Source organism: Colobus angolensis, unplaced genomic scaffold, assembly GCF_000951035.1.
Source record: "Colobus angolensis palliatus isolate OR3802 unplaced genomic scaffold, Cang.pa_1.0 Scaffold131, whole genome shotgun sequence".
Classification (NCBI taxonomy): Eukaryota; Metazoa; Chordata; class Mammalia; order Primates; family Cercopithecidae; genus Colobus; species Colobus angolensis.
The window spans coordinates 3819967-3837198 of NW_012114364.1; the positions used below are offsets into that span (position 1 = coordinate 3819967).

Sequence of the window (17232 nt, forward strand, 5' to 3'; positions counted from 1 at the left end):
AAGAGGAAATAGGGTGGGTATTTTATTCCCCAAACACCTCCTGCCACACAGAGGTAATCATTTCTACTAATGCGGCATTCCCTGGGATGTAGTCTGGGAACGGCAGACCCCTATGGTTTCAGACTATCCCAAAGCTAGAGTGAGACTGACACCATCAAACTGAAGGTGGAGGCATGGACAGGAAGCCTGTGGCTAACAGACAGACATAATAAGGATGGGCTCTTAAGTTAAAGAAACTGGGCTCCTCTAAATCTGGGCCTTTATCCTATGGAGTTGCTGGAGATCGGATTTACCAGCATCTGAGTTTTTATTTATTTATTTTTTAATAGAGACAAGGTCTCATTGTATTGCCCAGGTTGGCCTTGAACTTCTGGGCTCAAGCAATCCTTCCACCTCGGCCTCCCAGACTGCTGGGATTATAGGTGTGAGCCTCCGTGCCCAGCCCTAAACGGGTTTTTAAAGTTTTCTTGCCAAGGAAATGTTGATGGCCTACAAACAGGAGCCTGGGATCCTTGGCCTCCACAGAAGTGTTCGGGCTCCCCTCCACACACCTCCTGTAACCACGCCCACAGGAAGAAGCTGCCACATCACCAACACACAGGTCAGCCATGGAACGCACTGCTGCAAAGCAGGACCAGAGGCTCCCAGACTGGCTCACTCGGAAACCCACTCCTCCACCAAGAGAAAGGATACCCTTTAGACCAATGACCACTGTATGTAGTTTTCCCTTCTCCTTTCTCCAAGGGCAATTTGTAACCTACAGTGCCTCAGTTTCCTCAACTGTAAAGTTGGGGATAATATCTGTATTTACCACATGGGATTCATGTGAGGATTAAGTAATTTAAATTAAAAAATGTTTAGAATAATTCCTGGCAAAAAAAAAAAAAATGCTCAGTTAAGATTTGGGTGTCGCTCTGCTGGGTCAGCCATCCTCCTTCTCCTCCATCAGCGTGTCCTGAGTGTGTAGGAAATGGTTGTCCATTTATTTGTAGAGTTTTCTTGAGTTGGGGTCTTGCACTGTTTGCCCAGGCTGGAGTGCAGTGGTGCAATCAGAGCTCCCTGCAGCCTCAAACTCCTGGGCCCAATCAATCCTCCTGCCTCAGCCTCCCAAGTAGCTGGGACTACACGCATGTACCACCATATTGGCTAATTTCTTTTATTTTTATTTTTTGTAGAGACAGGATTTCACTGTTGCCCAGCAGGTCTCAAATTCCTGGCCCCAAGCAATCCTCCCACCTCAGGCTCCCAAGTCGCTTCATCCATTTCCTCCCAGTCCTGGCACAGTCCTGCATACGTAACTGATACATAGAACTTAGATAACAAAAAGTGACTGAGAACTACTTTATTTGAAGATATTTTCTTCTATAGTTCTAAACACAAAAGGAATGCTGTTATAGTGAGTACTTCATAGGCATTCTTGTATTCAAATGAATCACATAATGTTTACACTTTTAAGCTACACTTGAAATTGAAGACTTAATACAACCTTTTAACAAAGAAAGTATCAGTCATATCAAAACATAACTATTCATTTTACAGATTATCACTTTCCCTAAAATGACTACTAGATACGAAAACATTGCAGGGACAGCTAAAGCGCCCCATTCTTAAGGTTTTAATAGAAAAAATGACAATAATGTAAATCACATTTTCCTTTTCTTTACTAAACTATGGCAATCCATTTAAGAAAGCACCAGCCAGCCATACAAGTCATTTCAGCACCCTTTGCTCTTCAGAATTAACCACCTTTTATATTTAATGCTTCCGGTAGGAATAAAAATGGTTATGTCAAGTACAGACGTCAGCAACGCGTCAGTTGGTGTGAATTTATGATGTGTTCCTAAGTTAACAGAGAAAATAAAAATCAAAATACTCTTATGTGAATAAAACCTAAGGATGAAAAACTATCCTTTGATAATTATCACAAGGCAAAATCAACTGCCTTTTCATCAGTACTAGTGTGGAATGGAAATTTCTTTATTAATACTTTTTATGGGAATGTTTAAAGGCATAGGTATAAATGCACATGCAATCAACTTGCCCCTCTTGGATACTAACTTCCCTGGCTTCACTCCTCCTTTTCACTGGACCGAGCTGCTGAGCCCCTAACTGCAGAGTCTGCAGTGCTTAGTGAGCATTTTTAAATAAAGCAGATTACATGTGATTTTCATTTTTTCACACACAAAAAAGCAGTACAGAGACTATGAAAAGGAACAAGAAAAAAGCATAGAGCAAAAACCTAAAACACAGGATGTGATGTTCAAATTTAAGAGAAAAACAAAACTGGTTCGTGATGATTGTTAGCAAATCACAAAAACAAAGGATAGGGCCAAGACCGAAGGGACCACCAGACCACCGAGCCCCAATGTGCCAGACAAAAGTGGGCATTTTTGAGACGGATGCCCTGGTGAAGACAATTACAGTGAACCTCTTCATAAGGCCATAAACTCTTCAAGGTCATGGACCATGACTTATTTATGTCTGTATTCTCAGTTCTTAGCATTGTCTTGCAAATGACAGACACTCAGTATTTCTGGTAACCACAGAACTGGAGCTCAATCAGCTCACTGCTTTCAAAGCCATTTTGGTTGGTATCTACCAACTTGATTCCTTCAACTCCTCTAAGGCAGGGATGGCGAATAGCCTTCATTTCACTCTGATGGACTGGGAATAGATGTCTGGAAGCACCAATCTGACATAGATTCTAAGAGCAAATCCTGGCACAGAGGACAGGAATGCTGCACTCATTCATAAATGCCTCCTTAAAAGAGCGGTGGCACAGGTGTTACCTATTTCCCACTCCTGGTCTAGGAAAAAGGCAGCCAACCCCTACTCATACTCCTTTTACATTGCTAGGCTGCCTCTTGAGGGATCTGCATTAAGCCACTGTTCGTTAAGTGCTGGTTGATCAGGAAGACCAAGGCCTTTCCTCTCAATTTACGTCTTTGGCCAAACAGGTAGGGTCAGAACTTCACCTAGAAATCTGAAAACACATCATCCACAATGCTCAATAAACAACAGTTCATTGAAAGAGAACAGGCATTTACTTGATTACTACCTTTGTAGAGAAAGAATTTTGCCCATCTCAGTGGTGTGTAGCTTTCGTTGATATCTAAGGCATTTGGAATTACTTAGGATCTTGGTGTTAAAAAAAAAAAAAAAAATGGCAGGGTTAAATTATCTTTGGTTCTCATTCTAATCTTAAGACTTCTGTTTGTTTCTTCCTGGTACCCATAGCCTTCTCAGCACTTCGTCATTGTGACTTAACCAGTACTGTTGAAATGATCAACTCTTTTACACATTCATCAGAAAACCTTTTAAAGGATGCTAAGGGGAGAGGCCTCTGAAACTACGAGGGTTGAAAGGAAAGCCAGAGAGAATGACAGGAAGAACCAACCTTCTAACAACCCACACACAGGACTCTCTACCATTCAGACTGCTATCTATAAAATAGGGTGCTTCTGGTCGGGGGCTGCCACCCCAGGTCCTCCAAGCAACCCCTTTCCCCATAGTGGGAGGTCAGCATCCCTCAGAAGAATCTCAGAAAAAAATGATAAAGCATTTACAGAATTGGGAAGAAAACAGAGAGATACTATCAAAGAGTAAAGACAGTCCTGGGGGATAAAGGGGGATTTTCTCTTTTTTTTTTTTTTTTTGGAGACAGAGTCTTGCACTGTCGTCCAGGCTGGAATGCAATGGCGCGATCTCAGCTTACTGCAAGCTCACCAGAAGGGAGATTTTCAAAGCAACATTGCCTCTATCATAGGTGAGAGTCTTCAATGTAATACTGGCACCAACAGGAGAACAGAGCTAAATTAAAACTACCCTTCAAAATGTCAACAGAGCTGATGTGCACAGCAGGAAGGACGATGTCACAAAATGCACAGATCGGTTCCTATTGCACATTCCACCTTTCCCAAGTACTCTTGGCAGCCCAGAATAACAAAATCTTGTTAGATGTCTGTCTTAAAGAGAGCTATAATATGCAAACACACACACACACACACACACACACAAAACCTGGTTTATAAAAGAGCTTTGTGGATCACAGTATACCTCCGCTTGATCCAAGAATTTAATTGTCAACATTAGGCAAACAGACCCAATGAATGTAATCAGGAAGAGAATTAACTGGTTGGCTGGAATATTGTATTTGATATGATGTGCTTATGTGCAAACTAATCTCCAACTGTTTGTCAGTACTAATTCAACTGACTCATCTTCTAAATGTATAGGACTAAATCTTTAAAAAGTTAAGCTTTTCAGCAACAAAAAGTTAACACCATCTAAAATAAATTAAATTTTAAAATATATGTAATGAAATTATAAGTCACTGGAAATTCATTTCTACAATGAATATAAATTAACATTAAAATCTATTAAGTACTATTCCTGGGAAGATTTTGGTTCAGAGGTTATTTTTTAAGGGCATAATATTTGGGAATAAATGGGCACAGTTTAGAAACCCTTACGAAGTTATAAGTAGACTAGAGATAAGATTATTTGGTGATAAGATACAAAGATCTCTTTCTATGTCCAAAATAATGGCTTACCTCATTTTAGTTAATAGAAGTATTCCCAAAAAGTTGTGCAAATAGGCTTCTTATAACTGGACCCTTATTTTAAGTATATAGAGGCCATGGTTGTAAAGAAACCCTGTAATGACTCCACTAATAAACTGAAGCACTCTAAGCGATTAGCCCCTGTCCTACATCTGCACAGTGGACGGCATACTCCAGGCACTCAGTAAGTGTTTGTTGAATGCATGAATTTGTTCTGACAGTTTTTTTTCCCCCTACGGGACTTTCTTAAAGTGAGGCACATGCTAACTGAAATGGTTCTGCCTGCTGTTACTGCAGAAAAATGGAATCCAGCTCACAGTTTAACTGATTCCATCACAAAATATCAGATAATTTCAGAGTGTTTTCAATCAAATAAAATTTCCATAAGTATGAGTATATATATTTTTGAGGAATGTTGATCTATGATTGGCAGAAGCTTTTATTGTTAACTCACTCAGTGAAAACAACTGCTTGAGCTGAATTCTATTTCAATTAACCAAGGCAAGTAAAGCACTTTACCTAACTTCAGAAATACCACCAGAAACCATTCCACTTCTGTAAGAGAGTCTTCCCCTCACTCCAGCACAAATATTTAAATGCTGTCCTTACCTTAGTCTACAAAAGCAAAAACATGAATTACAAAGCTAAGATTAAATTAGAAAGTTGCCTGACTTAAATATGACAAAGTTTTTTTAGCCTTAAAATAAGAACTAAGTCAAATACATTCAATAAAGGTAACTCTTAAAGGCAAATTTTTTTCTTATTTGGTGTTTTCTTCCCTTCCCATTTAAATTTAAGACTCAATTTTTAAAAATATTCATATATCCATTTTTCTAAATAATATATCCTCTTTAAAACCATACAGAATGCCTGGCAATGCAACCTATGTGTCCACACAAATATGCAGTCTGCCACATAAATAAAATAAAAGGTTACATCAGTCTATTTATTCAGCATTTGTAACTGCAAAAACGGCTGGAAAAATAGCTGAGAATATTTTTATCCAAGTTTTGGGGAGGACTGAACACTGGTAAGGATTCACTGTAGGGCTCCATCATTATAAGTTTCCTAAAAAGTAGTGTGCAAACAAAATATCTGAACACAGAACCCTATTTTAAACATACTAGATGTATGTGTGGGTATGGGTGATGAAGAAAAGAGAATGAGTATGTTAATATGAATGCTTGTCAAGTACATTGATAAGAAAAAGAAAACCTCTCACTTAAGGTGCTAATGACATGTCAAGGGTCCTAAATACAACAGATTTTAAAATCATCTTTATCATTTGTTCCAATTATTGACTTTGGCCCTTTACCACACAGACACAATGAATCTACATTTTGATGATCCGTCATTGGCCCGAGTATCATGTTTGGAGATGGATTTGCTCCCATAATTTAAAAATCAATAATTTAAAAAATAACAAAGTTGGTCTCTTTTTTCCAACAGTTTTCAAGTAATTAATTCAAGTAAGCTTATTTACAGCTGCTACTGTATATATGTGACCTACTTTAACCCTTCTTTACCCTTTAGGAATCAGTCTCCCTTGGAATGGGACACCACATTTTTAAAAAAATCTTGAACCAGGTTTCTTTCATCTACTAATTCAATTCAGTCATGTTTCTGCTTTATTGGGCAGATAAAGAGAAGAAACCAGCAAGTTATGTCCAAAAGCTGGAAAACGCCGAAATGCTTCCCAACTATCTGAAAAGATGTTGTACTTGAGGAACACTCGGTGTTCCAAGCTGGTCGACAGGGTGACATCTCTGCTCATGATGTAGATGCCGTCGTTATGGAGCGCACAAGTCAAGTTAAGACCCGATTTGGACGTGTTCTCCTTGAGGTAGAGCCACTGGCGGGTGACGGTGTTGTAGGACTGCACGGTGAGCATGTCTTCGCTCTGGCTGCTCCTGCGGTTGGGCCCCAGTTCGTGGAGACACCCCCCGACGATGTAGATGGTCTCTTCCACAGACACCATCTGCTGCTTGCGAATGTGGACGTCACATGTTTCAAACAGCGTCCAGATGTCGGAAGAGGGGCAGTACTGCAAAATGTTCATGTTCCGGTCTGAAAGAAAGAAAGGCAAGTGATGACTCTGCCCCCACTAACGCCACTAGGCAAGGCTGTACAGAAATGTCTAACTCTACATGCATAATTTGGTAACAAAGAAAAAAAACTGTTCCAGAAAAAGCACAACTTGGAAAAGCCGTTTTCAAAATGGCTGGGAAGAGATGCATTTAGATCCATCCACACTCACCTCTCCCTCCCAAACGTCTCTGCCTTGGGAGACTCAGACTGGATAAACATCAGGAAAAAGAGCAGCTCTGACTTTCACACAGCCCCTCCTCCCTGGTACCCCCACACCTGTGAACCACCAGGTCAGTGTAAAAAAAAGTAAGTGCCTCAGAACCCTCATCAATAGCTACAAAATTACCAACTACTTAATACAGAAGCCAGGCTGGGTGGGAGGCAGATTATTCTTGACAGCTGATCCTAAGAAACATGACAAGTAGCAACACAGGATTTCCAGGGGCTGTCTAGTGAAAAAGACACAACATTACACTTCAGGAGAAGTGCATCAAAGTCTCACCTGCGGCCTTCTAACAAGCCACAGAATCACTTGGCAATTCAGTTTTCCAGTTTTTTTGTTGTTGTTGTTGTTATTTGTAAAGGCAGGGTCTTTACCGTGTCCAGCCTTGGTTTCCCAATTTTATCACCAGAGAGACGCTAACAAAGGTCTTCCCATGTCCCTCACAAGAGACAGTTCTAGTGTAGATAGGATCAAAGTCTAGATAAAAGGTTGCTCTGACATTTTAAATAATGATTTTCAGCCAGGCATGGTGTCTCATGCCTATAATCCCACCTCTTTGGGTGGTTGAAGCAGGAAAATCACTTGAGCCCAGGAGTTCGAGACTATTATTAGCCAGGCACGGTGGTGTGCACCTATGGTACCAGCTGCTACTTGGAAGGCTGAGGTGGGAGGATCACTTTAGCCTGGGAGGGTGAGGCTGCAGTGAGCTGTGATCACATCACTGCATTCCAGCTAGGGTGAGAGAGTGAGATCCTGGTCTCTCAAAAAAAAAAAAAAAAAAAGTAATTTGCTTTAAGGAAAAATGTTGCCTAGTCTCTTTGTGAAAAACACTTGTGAAATTTAGAAGAGCTAGTTTTGTTTTTCTTGTTTTTAATTGTTCTCTTTTTCTTTTCTCCTCTAGGAAAGAATAAGTAAGTATTTTAGCCTCAGCAGAAAAAACAAATGCTCTGAGTTATAAACAGAATGAACTTCGTTTGTTGTTTTTTCTAAACAAACAAATCCTATCCATGAAGGAGACAGCTCAGCTTGGGAACTGACAGACAACTAAAGCCTACAGCATTGTGACGGCTGCAGATGCTTGGTAAAAGAAGAAAGCTCATTTTCTCAGAAGTTTCATACCTCTTACAGTCCTTCCTTCTGACAGGGACCCACTCATAGTTAGCAATGCTTAAAGAGCACCCTCCACAGCCACATCTGATACAAACTAAAGGATCTCCTAAGAGAGCAAAGTCCTGTGCACGCACATGTCCTGATGCCTGGAGAAATCTCAGAATTGTAAGCCACGGCATTAGGAAACTGTCCTTCTGACTTCCACCCATATTAATACCTCTCCTTCTTTCTTTTTACTGTAGCTATTATGATAAAGATCATTTTAGGAGATGGCCCAAGGGGATTTTAGTCACTAATTTATCAAAAAGTGCTCCTTAGTAACCTGGCTGTCCACCGAATGAATAAAGAACTCATTATAGTGAGGCTTTCACATATTTCTAAGCTCCAGGCCCAAAGGTCTTTCCAGGTGTTCTGTAAATGTTTTCTCTCCTCACTCAACAAGGGCTCAGACCATGAAGAGGTGGCTTGAGTTGGTGGAATGATCTTTTTGTTTTTACATTTAAAGTTGATTCTGAAGTTTGACAAATCACCCTTCTTCCCTTTACAGCTATTACTCTCTACTGAACTTCTTTGAATTTCTTCAGTGCCGCTAAAGAATTAAAATAATCAAATAGCTACCATAAAAATGAGCTATTATTTATTAAATTATAAAAGTCTCACGACCTAAAAAGTCAGGAGGCTAAAAACTAACTTTCTTTTTTTTTTTCCTAACAATCATGATGTCTTATCTAAAATACACGGAACTATTAGGAAGTGCTGGGAAAGCCCCAGCAGAGAAAGAGGAAGGCTTCAGAGTATAAGTAACTGCCCAGCTCTCCCATCTTAAAAAACTAGTTTTCAGCCCTTATACAAATAGCCATCCATCCACATCACTGAACCATCCCATCAAGGGTATTTGGCTCAGGGAATCCAGAACAGAAATCACGGTGGGTGGCCCAAGTGAAGAAGGTACATTAGCAGTGGCTTGTGAAGCTACAAAACACACAAGAAGGGTTTTCTAGGTCAAATCTAAAGAACATTTGCTCAGCCAGGTTCATGGAAAAACTAGGAAATCTACCAGTAAAGTACTCTTGGGGTTACAGTGCCGCCTGTCAGTGTTGAACAGCTCTTGGTTACAAGAGAAGTCAAAGCACATATGTGCGTTATGTCAGCCCACAAGATGTAGTCTGTGTTACTCAACCTCGAGAGGAATGAGAATTCTTAGAATTGCTCATAGGTAAATAACTGGGAGTATTTACTTTCCTAGAAGAAAAGACACACACACACACACACACACACACACACACACACACACACACACGCACACACACACACAGAGGTGGGGGGGGATTACTACATAAACACAGGAGTTCTGGGGGACTGAGGGGCCCATAGCTTAGTCTAAACCTATAATCACTGTAACTTGTCAACCAATGTTGAAGATCAAAGAAATGATTACTAAGTCTCTCTCTTTTTTTTTTTCCCCCAATTATATGTAAAGAAAAAGCTGAAAACTATCTTTAGTGGAGAGTCACCAGAGAGGGACATTATTTGTTGGACTCGACAAATAATGAAAACTTGGAGTGGGGGAAAAAAAGGTCACTTCTCTTTGTCTTCCCTCTCCTGAAATACATAAATATACACATTGCTTCAGTGGGTTGCATGGTTGTCCCTAACAAGATACGTCAATTTCCAAATTCCCTGAACCTGTGAATGGTGATTTTATTTTAAAAAAAATAAAGTGGGGGGACTCTTTGGGCCAGGCACATGCCTGTAATCTCAGCACTTTGGGAGGCCGAGGTGGGAGATCGCTTGAATCCAGGAGGTTGATCCTGCAATGAACTATGACTGTGCCACTACACTATAGCCTGGGCAATAGAGTGAGACTCCATCTCAAGGGAAAAAAGAAAAAGGGGGTCTTTGCAAATGTAATTAAGTCAAAAACCTTAAGACAAGATCTTCCTGGATTACCCAGATGGGGCCTAAATCCAACAGTGGCAACTGTCCTTAGACAGAAGGGGAGAAGCCACAGACACATACAGAGGAGAAGGCCCTGTGAAGGTGGAGGCAGGGGTATCATGGAGCCACCAGCCAAGGAGCCCCGAGCTACCAGAGACTAGAAGGAACAAGGAGGAATCCTCCCCTAGAGGCCTCAGAAGGAGCACAGCCCTGCTGACACCTTGACTTCTGACTTCTGGTCGCCAGAACTATAAGAAAATATATTTCTGTTGTTTTAGGCCACTAAGTGTACACTAACTTGTTATGGCAGCCACAGGAAACTAACACACCTCCCACCATCTTCCCCACTGAATTAATGTTTAGACTTACTCTAAAAAGAAATAAATCAGATGTTCATCAAATACTTCATATTTTAACTTCTTCCTAACATAAATCCCCCAAAACAAGACATATTTGGATACGGTGGAAGGAATTTCTGTCACCTATCTGGATGCTATGTTAGCCTGTGGATTTCTGTCCTTTGGGAAGTTTCCATGGCTGCTGCGGCCTCACAGGGTCTTCTTCATGCTTGTTAGCCAGGGTTGAAGAGCTCTGCCCTGCCCATATGGTACCACAAAGGAGTGGTAGTTTATTTCACCATGTCAAATAAAATGGCAACTCTACTACTTTAATGTTTAAAGTCCTAAGAGCCAGGTTAAACCTTTTCTGTAAGTCCTGGGCTCCACAGAGTCAGACAGACCAAATGCAGAAATAGATTTCCTTGGGTAAGAGGTAACTTGGAGACATCTGCTTTGGAGAGTGGAGGGAAGGAAAGGCACCCCTCTGCCTGACTGTCCCCCATTGTCTGTCTTCCCACAACCACAGTTTTATTTTTTCTTTTCTTTTTTTTTTTTGTGTAATTTTAGAGACTGGGTCTCACTCTGTCACCCAGCCTAGGGTACAGTGGGGCAGTCATAGCTCACTGCAGCCTCAAACCCCTGGCTCAAGCAATTCTCCTGTCTCAGCCTCCCAAATACCTGGGACTACAGGTATATGCCACCACATCCAGCTATTTTTTTTATTTTCATTTTTAGAGAAGGGGTCTTGCTATGCTGCCCAGGCCTGTCTCGAACTCCCGGGCTCAAGCGATCCTCCTGCCTCAGCCTCCCAAGTAACTGGGACTACAGGTACATGACACCACATCCAGCTAATTTTTTTCTTTTCATTTTTAAAGAAGGGGTCTTGCTGTGTTGCCCAGGCCTGTCCTGAACTCTCAGACTCAAGCAATCCTCCTGCCTCAGCCTCCCAAAGTACTGGATTACAGGCATGAGCCATTGTGTCCCGCCAACAACTACACTGTTCTCTATCACTGTTACATGAGACAATTCCCTACCAAGCAGAGCAGTATAAAACTTGCTGGCAAGCAGGGCATGGTGGCTCATGCCTGTAATCCCAGCATTTTGAGAGGCCAAGGCAGAACAATCACTTAGCCCAGGAATTCAAGACCAGCCTAGGCAACATAGGGAGACCTCGTCTCCACAAAAACTAAATAAACTTGTGGAGAAATTTTTTCATTTCCAAATTATTAACTATACAATGCCTACCAAAAAAGTGAAAAACACATATGCACATTTTAATAAATAGTAGAACCAGGCCAGGAGCGGTGGCTCACACCTGTAATCCCAGCACTTTGGGAGGCTGAGGCAGGTGGATCACCTGAGGTCAGGAGTTACAGACCACCAGTGTGGTGAAACCCCATCTCTACTAAAAATACAAAAATTAGCTGGGTGTGGTGGTGTATGCCTGTAATCCCAGCTACTTGGGAGGCTGAGGCAGGAGGAGTGCTTGAACCCGGGAGGTGGAGACTGCAGTGAGCCGAGATCATGCCACTGCACTCCAGCCTGGGTGACACAGGGAGACTCCATCTCAAAAAATAAACAAACAAATAAATAGTACAACCACCTCCCACTGCTGGTCAGGAAAGAGCTCTCTTGTATTCATGTTCTTGCTCCTCCTGTGATGTGTGAACACTGTCCTAAAGCTGGGTTTCTGGAACCTCTATCTGATCAGTGTGTGTGCTCACAAAGAGAGAAAATGAGAACTAATCTGCAAGGATGCTCTGGTACTAAATTCCATAATGGTGGATGGGGGCAGGTTTGGTGTGTGTTTGTGATAAGGATGGGAATTCCCAGATAATCTTCTCCAAAGACCTACCCAACCTCAGAAAGCGATCCCCACAAACCAGGCCCAGCCAAATCACAAGACAGCAGACCAAAAAGCTGGGTTTCCAAAAGCAAAAAAAAGAGATAACCTATTTTTTTCACAGCTCTCCCTTCCCCATTCGATTTTCATGCTCACACGAAGTTATCAAAAGATCCCTCCTGTCCCAATCATCCCTGCCATACGGGACTCTCTTCCTTCCAGACGTGTAAGTGTACACGATTAAACCATAACATGACACTCGGGTATCTCGGGGTTTCCTCTGACACCCTCTTGCCCTTCCCAGACTGCTGACGCCTGCACATGGGCAGACCACCTACCTGGTCCCTTCACTTACCTCTGGTAGTGTATCCTCCAATGACATAAATTTTTCCCTTACACTCACAGGCAGAGAACTCAGCCAGAGGATTGGGTAAGGGCGCCACAAAATTCCACGCATCCTGCTCAGGGTTGTAACACTCAACGTTAGAAACGGCCTGCCCTCCAATGGCATAGAGTTTTGAATTAACAGCCACAAGTTTGAAGTTAGACCTGAAAGAGAGACACACAGGCCCACAGAGTTAGTTCTTCTGATCAGTGAGAAGTGTAACGATGGCATGAACTCTCCTGGACATCAGAAGAAAATTAGCTCTCCTAGTTGGGGGCCATTCCACCTGAGGACAGAGGAGGAAAGGATGGCTTCTCGAATCTCACTCCTGTCCCCAAGATTCCACGGGAATGGCACACTGTCCAAACACTAGCTATCGAAGATAAGCAGTTCAACACAACAAGTTATTCATCTTGTTCAGCCTTAGTCCAGCAACCAAAGACAATGTGTATACACTAAACTCCACACTTCCTTTCAGGGGCAGGCACAAAGGTAAGAGGGGAAGGCGCCCACCTCACCCGGTTGTCTTTCACCTCTCACAATGGTGATTTCATTCTACCTACTGAGTAGTATGGCTTCATCTTAGGGACACACCGGTGCTGCCGAGACAGGCAGGTATGAGGGGTGACTGCTAAAGGGTGGGTCAGGAGACGCTTGCACCACCAGTACACCTGAGCAGGACACTGGTCCTGCCTCCCCGCTCCAAAGGCATCTGACATACTGGTTCACAACATATAAGATGGGGAGAGGTCAGCACTGAACAAATTCACAGTTTGTATTTACTAATTTATTTATGAAATAAGGTCTTGCTCTGTCACCCAGGCTAGATTGCAGTGGCACAGTCATAGCTCACTGCAGCCTTGAACTCCTGGGCTCAAGAGAGTCTCCTGCCTCAGCCTCTCGAGTAGCTTGGACTACAGGTATGCACCCCCATACTCAGCTATACTCAGCTAATTCTTTACAAAAATGTTTTGTGAAGATGGCATCTCACTATGTTGTCCAAGCTGATCTTGAACTCCTGGCCTCAAGTGATCCTCTTGCTTCAGCCTCCCAAAGTGCTAGGATTAGAGGTATAAGACACCACAACCAGCCTCAAAAATATTTTGATCCAGCATTCTTAGGGTCTTTACATATGTTAATTCAACAAATACTTCTATTGACAAATGCTCATCTTTCATAAAATTAAGTAACTTGAAAAAGAGATGTACAATGATTTCCAGCTCTATATTCAGTAAATAATTAAATGCTGCTCATCAGCTTCAGACACTAAATAAGCCTTATGATTTTTGAACTGAAAAGTAACACAAAATTAATTTGTTTCGATATAGCACACAAGGATGAATCAGACCTTTGAAAGCCAGGAAGGATCAACACTTGGGAGTGCTGGGTCAGTCTGCTGTGAGATGTACAACAGTCACAAGTTTCCAAGAGTATGCGCAGCAGCATGATGCAACAGAAAAAGACCTGAGCACAAACCAGAAGACCTCGCTTCTAGTCCCAGCTCTGCTGATAACCAGCTATCTGACCCTGGTCCAACCACCTCACTTCGTCATCTGTAAAATGGTGATAACAGGCATCACAAGGTGGTAGAGATGATTAAATCAAATCGTCTATCAGAAACTACTACACAGAGACAAAATACTATCATTCAAATTTCTGTTTCCTAGTGTTTGAAAGAAAGGTGCTAGACCAAGTGAATTTCAAGACCACATCTAATTCCAACACAATGACGTCTTCAAAAATAATAATATACTAAGAAAGAATGGAGGTAGAGACTATGCACACACAAAAAATTATAGAAGGGGGTAGATTAAGAAAAAGCAGTGAACAAGAAGCCCATGCTTGATCCCCTAAAAAGTGTTCAATAAAACTGATGCATTACACTAGGGAAACAAGGTTAGCAACAAGCACCTACTAAACAGTTAAGATTTTTTAAAGGTTCCTATCATGTTTATATCTAAATGTATTTTAGTTTGTTTTTCCAATCAGAGCGTGAATAGAGTACTCTTCATCAAGAGCCTCGTCTTGTCCCTTAAGGCCAGCCAGCCAGTCAGCCCACTTTTTTGTGCCAACAGACGTCAGGGCGGCAGGTACTGGGGGGTCCCTGATTCCTGCTGCTTACCTTTCTTGCTGCCAATGGTCCTTAAAATCCAACCATGATGCCCTCTCTGTGTGTGCAAATTTGGGGAACCAAAGGAAATCAAGCTTGTAAACAAGCACTAAATTTTCCCAGCCGCAATTTGTTTTTGCTCCCCAAAAGTACACAGATAGTAAATTTTGTAAGATCAAAACAGTTTTTAGTATTTATCCAGCATAATCATTTGTCCTAAGCAAACATGTAAGGGGCTTCTTTTTGAGGCTCAATGAATAGGCAGTTAAAGTAAACGATTCCATCTCTCCAGACCCCGACACGCTCAAATTCACTTGAAGAGAAACACTTTTTAATGCTGAATTTGTTTTAAGATGAAATTGCCACCTAAAATCAGACCATTTAATAAAGAGGCACACTGCTAAAGGTTATGAGTCTAGGCTTACACAGGGAAATCTCAGACATCATCACACATCAATTGCTGTCTGACCTTAGACAAATTACTGAATCTGTTTATCTGTTCCTCAGTTTTCCCATCTGTTAAGTGGGGATAAGAAGGGCACAATATCTGGCATGCAGTAAGAGCTGAAAATGACAGCAGTTGCAGAGATAAGTCCTTCTCCATTGGCATTCTACGGAATGCTTCTCTGGGTGTCCTAAGTCCAAGTTTTTCTTAACCTCAGGAGGGTTGGTTTCTCATTTGTCAACTGCAACAGTCACTGACTGCGACATACTCTGGAACTCTCTACAAGGTGCGCTCTCATCCACAAATTCTCATCACTCACTGGTTCATTTCCAACTTTCTGAAAATAATTCTTCCAGGCTGGGCGTGGTGGCTCACGCCTGTAATCCCAGCACTTTGGGAGGCCGAGGCGGGCGGATCACGACGTCAGGAGATCGAGACCATCCTGGCTAACACGGTGAAACCCCATCTCTACTAAAAATAAAAAAATTAGCCGGGCATGGTGGCAGGCGCCTGTAGTCCCAGCTACTCGGGAGGCTGAGGCAGGAGAATGGCGTGAACCCAGGAGCCGGAGCTTGCAGTGAGCCGAGATTGCGCCACTGCACTCCAGTCTGGGAGACACAGCAAGACTCCGTCTCAAAAAAAAAAAAAAATTCTTCCAGTCTTCACCTCCTGAATGGTAAAGTTATAAATTCAAGCTATCAACCGCTTTTCAAAATTATCATCTCTACAGTATTTTCTTAATATTAACATACTATGTTCAGGAGTTAAAAAGAAGAACTTCAAGACCAAGTAACAAGTCATCTATCATAGCTATATACTTGTTATTTGCAATAAAAATATTATCATTAAAATTTCTGTTTTAAGTGAAAAAATTAGATAAAACCACAATGGCATTTCAAGGTCACTTATAAGAATTTTTTTTTTTTTTTAAAGGAGAACTTTTTAAAAGACAGGGTCTCATTTCATTGCCCAGGCTGGAATGCAGTGGCCTGATCATGGCTCACTGCAGCCTTGAACTCCCGGCCTCAAGTGATCCTCCTGACTCAGCCTCCCAAGTAGCTAGGCCACCATGTGTGGCTTAAAAAGCTCTTTAAATCCCTAAAAGTTAAGTAACATGAAACATGCTGAACACCAGCACACAGATCTCAAGGATTAACAGTAGCTACATACAACCACAGGAAGGCAAGATGACACAGAGGTCTGGGTAGCTTCAAATCTAGCCCTGTGATTATGTCAAAGGTAATTAAACTCACTGAGCCTCAGTTTCTACTTTAAGGAAATGGGATTAATAACATCTACCTCATAGAGATGTTGTGAGCATTCATATGAAGTGACACCTCAAGTTGTGACTACAATACCTGACCCCGAGTAAGAGCTCAGGAAATGAAAACCATCGTTATGACCCCCTATGCAGAGAAAGAAGTTTGCTTACCACCAGAGTAAAAATTAGAACAAAATGCCAAGATCCTTTCAAAAGTCCTTTCTCAATCACTCAGAACACGATTGTTTAAGTCTGTGGGCCATCCAGGTCCTTTTGTCTCCTCTTGCCCCTTCATCTACTTGCCTTCTGCCATGTCCCTATGCATTGATTTCCCCTAGGGACTAGGAAGGGGAGAAGGGGAAGGGCAGAAAACAGAGGTAGTCATTGTTGCTACTTATGCCTAGCTCTAAGAAACTCCAAAAGCAAAGATGCAAAAAGCAATTTAAACTGTTGGCCAAAATTAAATGGGGGGGGGTGGGGGGAACTGTGAATAGACATACAGTTTTCTTTCTTGCACTATTCCCAGGCTCTACTACAACATCAACCACAGAAATGCTCCAAAAATGGTAAACATTGGCTGAGAGGAGAAGGGACAGCTCAGCAAACGCTAAGGCTGAGAACTGCAATTCCATCTCTGCCAGGAGACACTTGTTTATTAAAGTCTCTCTCCCAGCCTTGCTGTATTCACACATGGAACAGGAGGAATCACTCCAACTCCATTTTCAGAGCTAAAGTGCAGGGCAATGGAAAAGACTAGAGAAAGTTTTGGAAATGGAGAACATTAACGAACAAACTGCTGCAACAGTGGTCAGTTCCTGCAAGTTATCACTGATTAAAGTGAGGAGGGAAAGCAAACACTCTCGATCTCACAAGCTTTTTTTTTTTTTTTTTTTTTTTGAGATAAAGTCTCACTCTGTTGCCCAGGCTGG

At 41.9% G+C, this 17232-nt stretch overlaps 1 protein-coding gene across 1 annotated transcript in view; it reads right to left on the bottom strand.

The window, feature by feature from the left end:
* Positions 1-1327: 1327 nt before the first annotated feature.
* The window catches only part of KLHL42 (kelch-like family member 42), a 26400-nt gene continuing 10495 nt past the window's right edge, over positions 1328-17232 (bottom strand). The window contains exons 3-4 of the mRNA XM_011934146.1: positions 12458-12651; positions 1328-6629 (exon numbers count right to left, since the gene is read on the bottom strand). Of these exons, the coding sequence (XP_011789536.1) occupies positions 6178-6629; positions 12458-12651 (646 nt within the window). The 3' untranslated portion in view covers positions 1328-6177. The remainder of the gene's footprint in view (positions 6630-12457; positions 12652-17232) is intronic.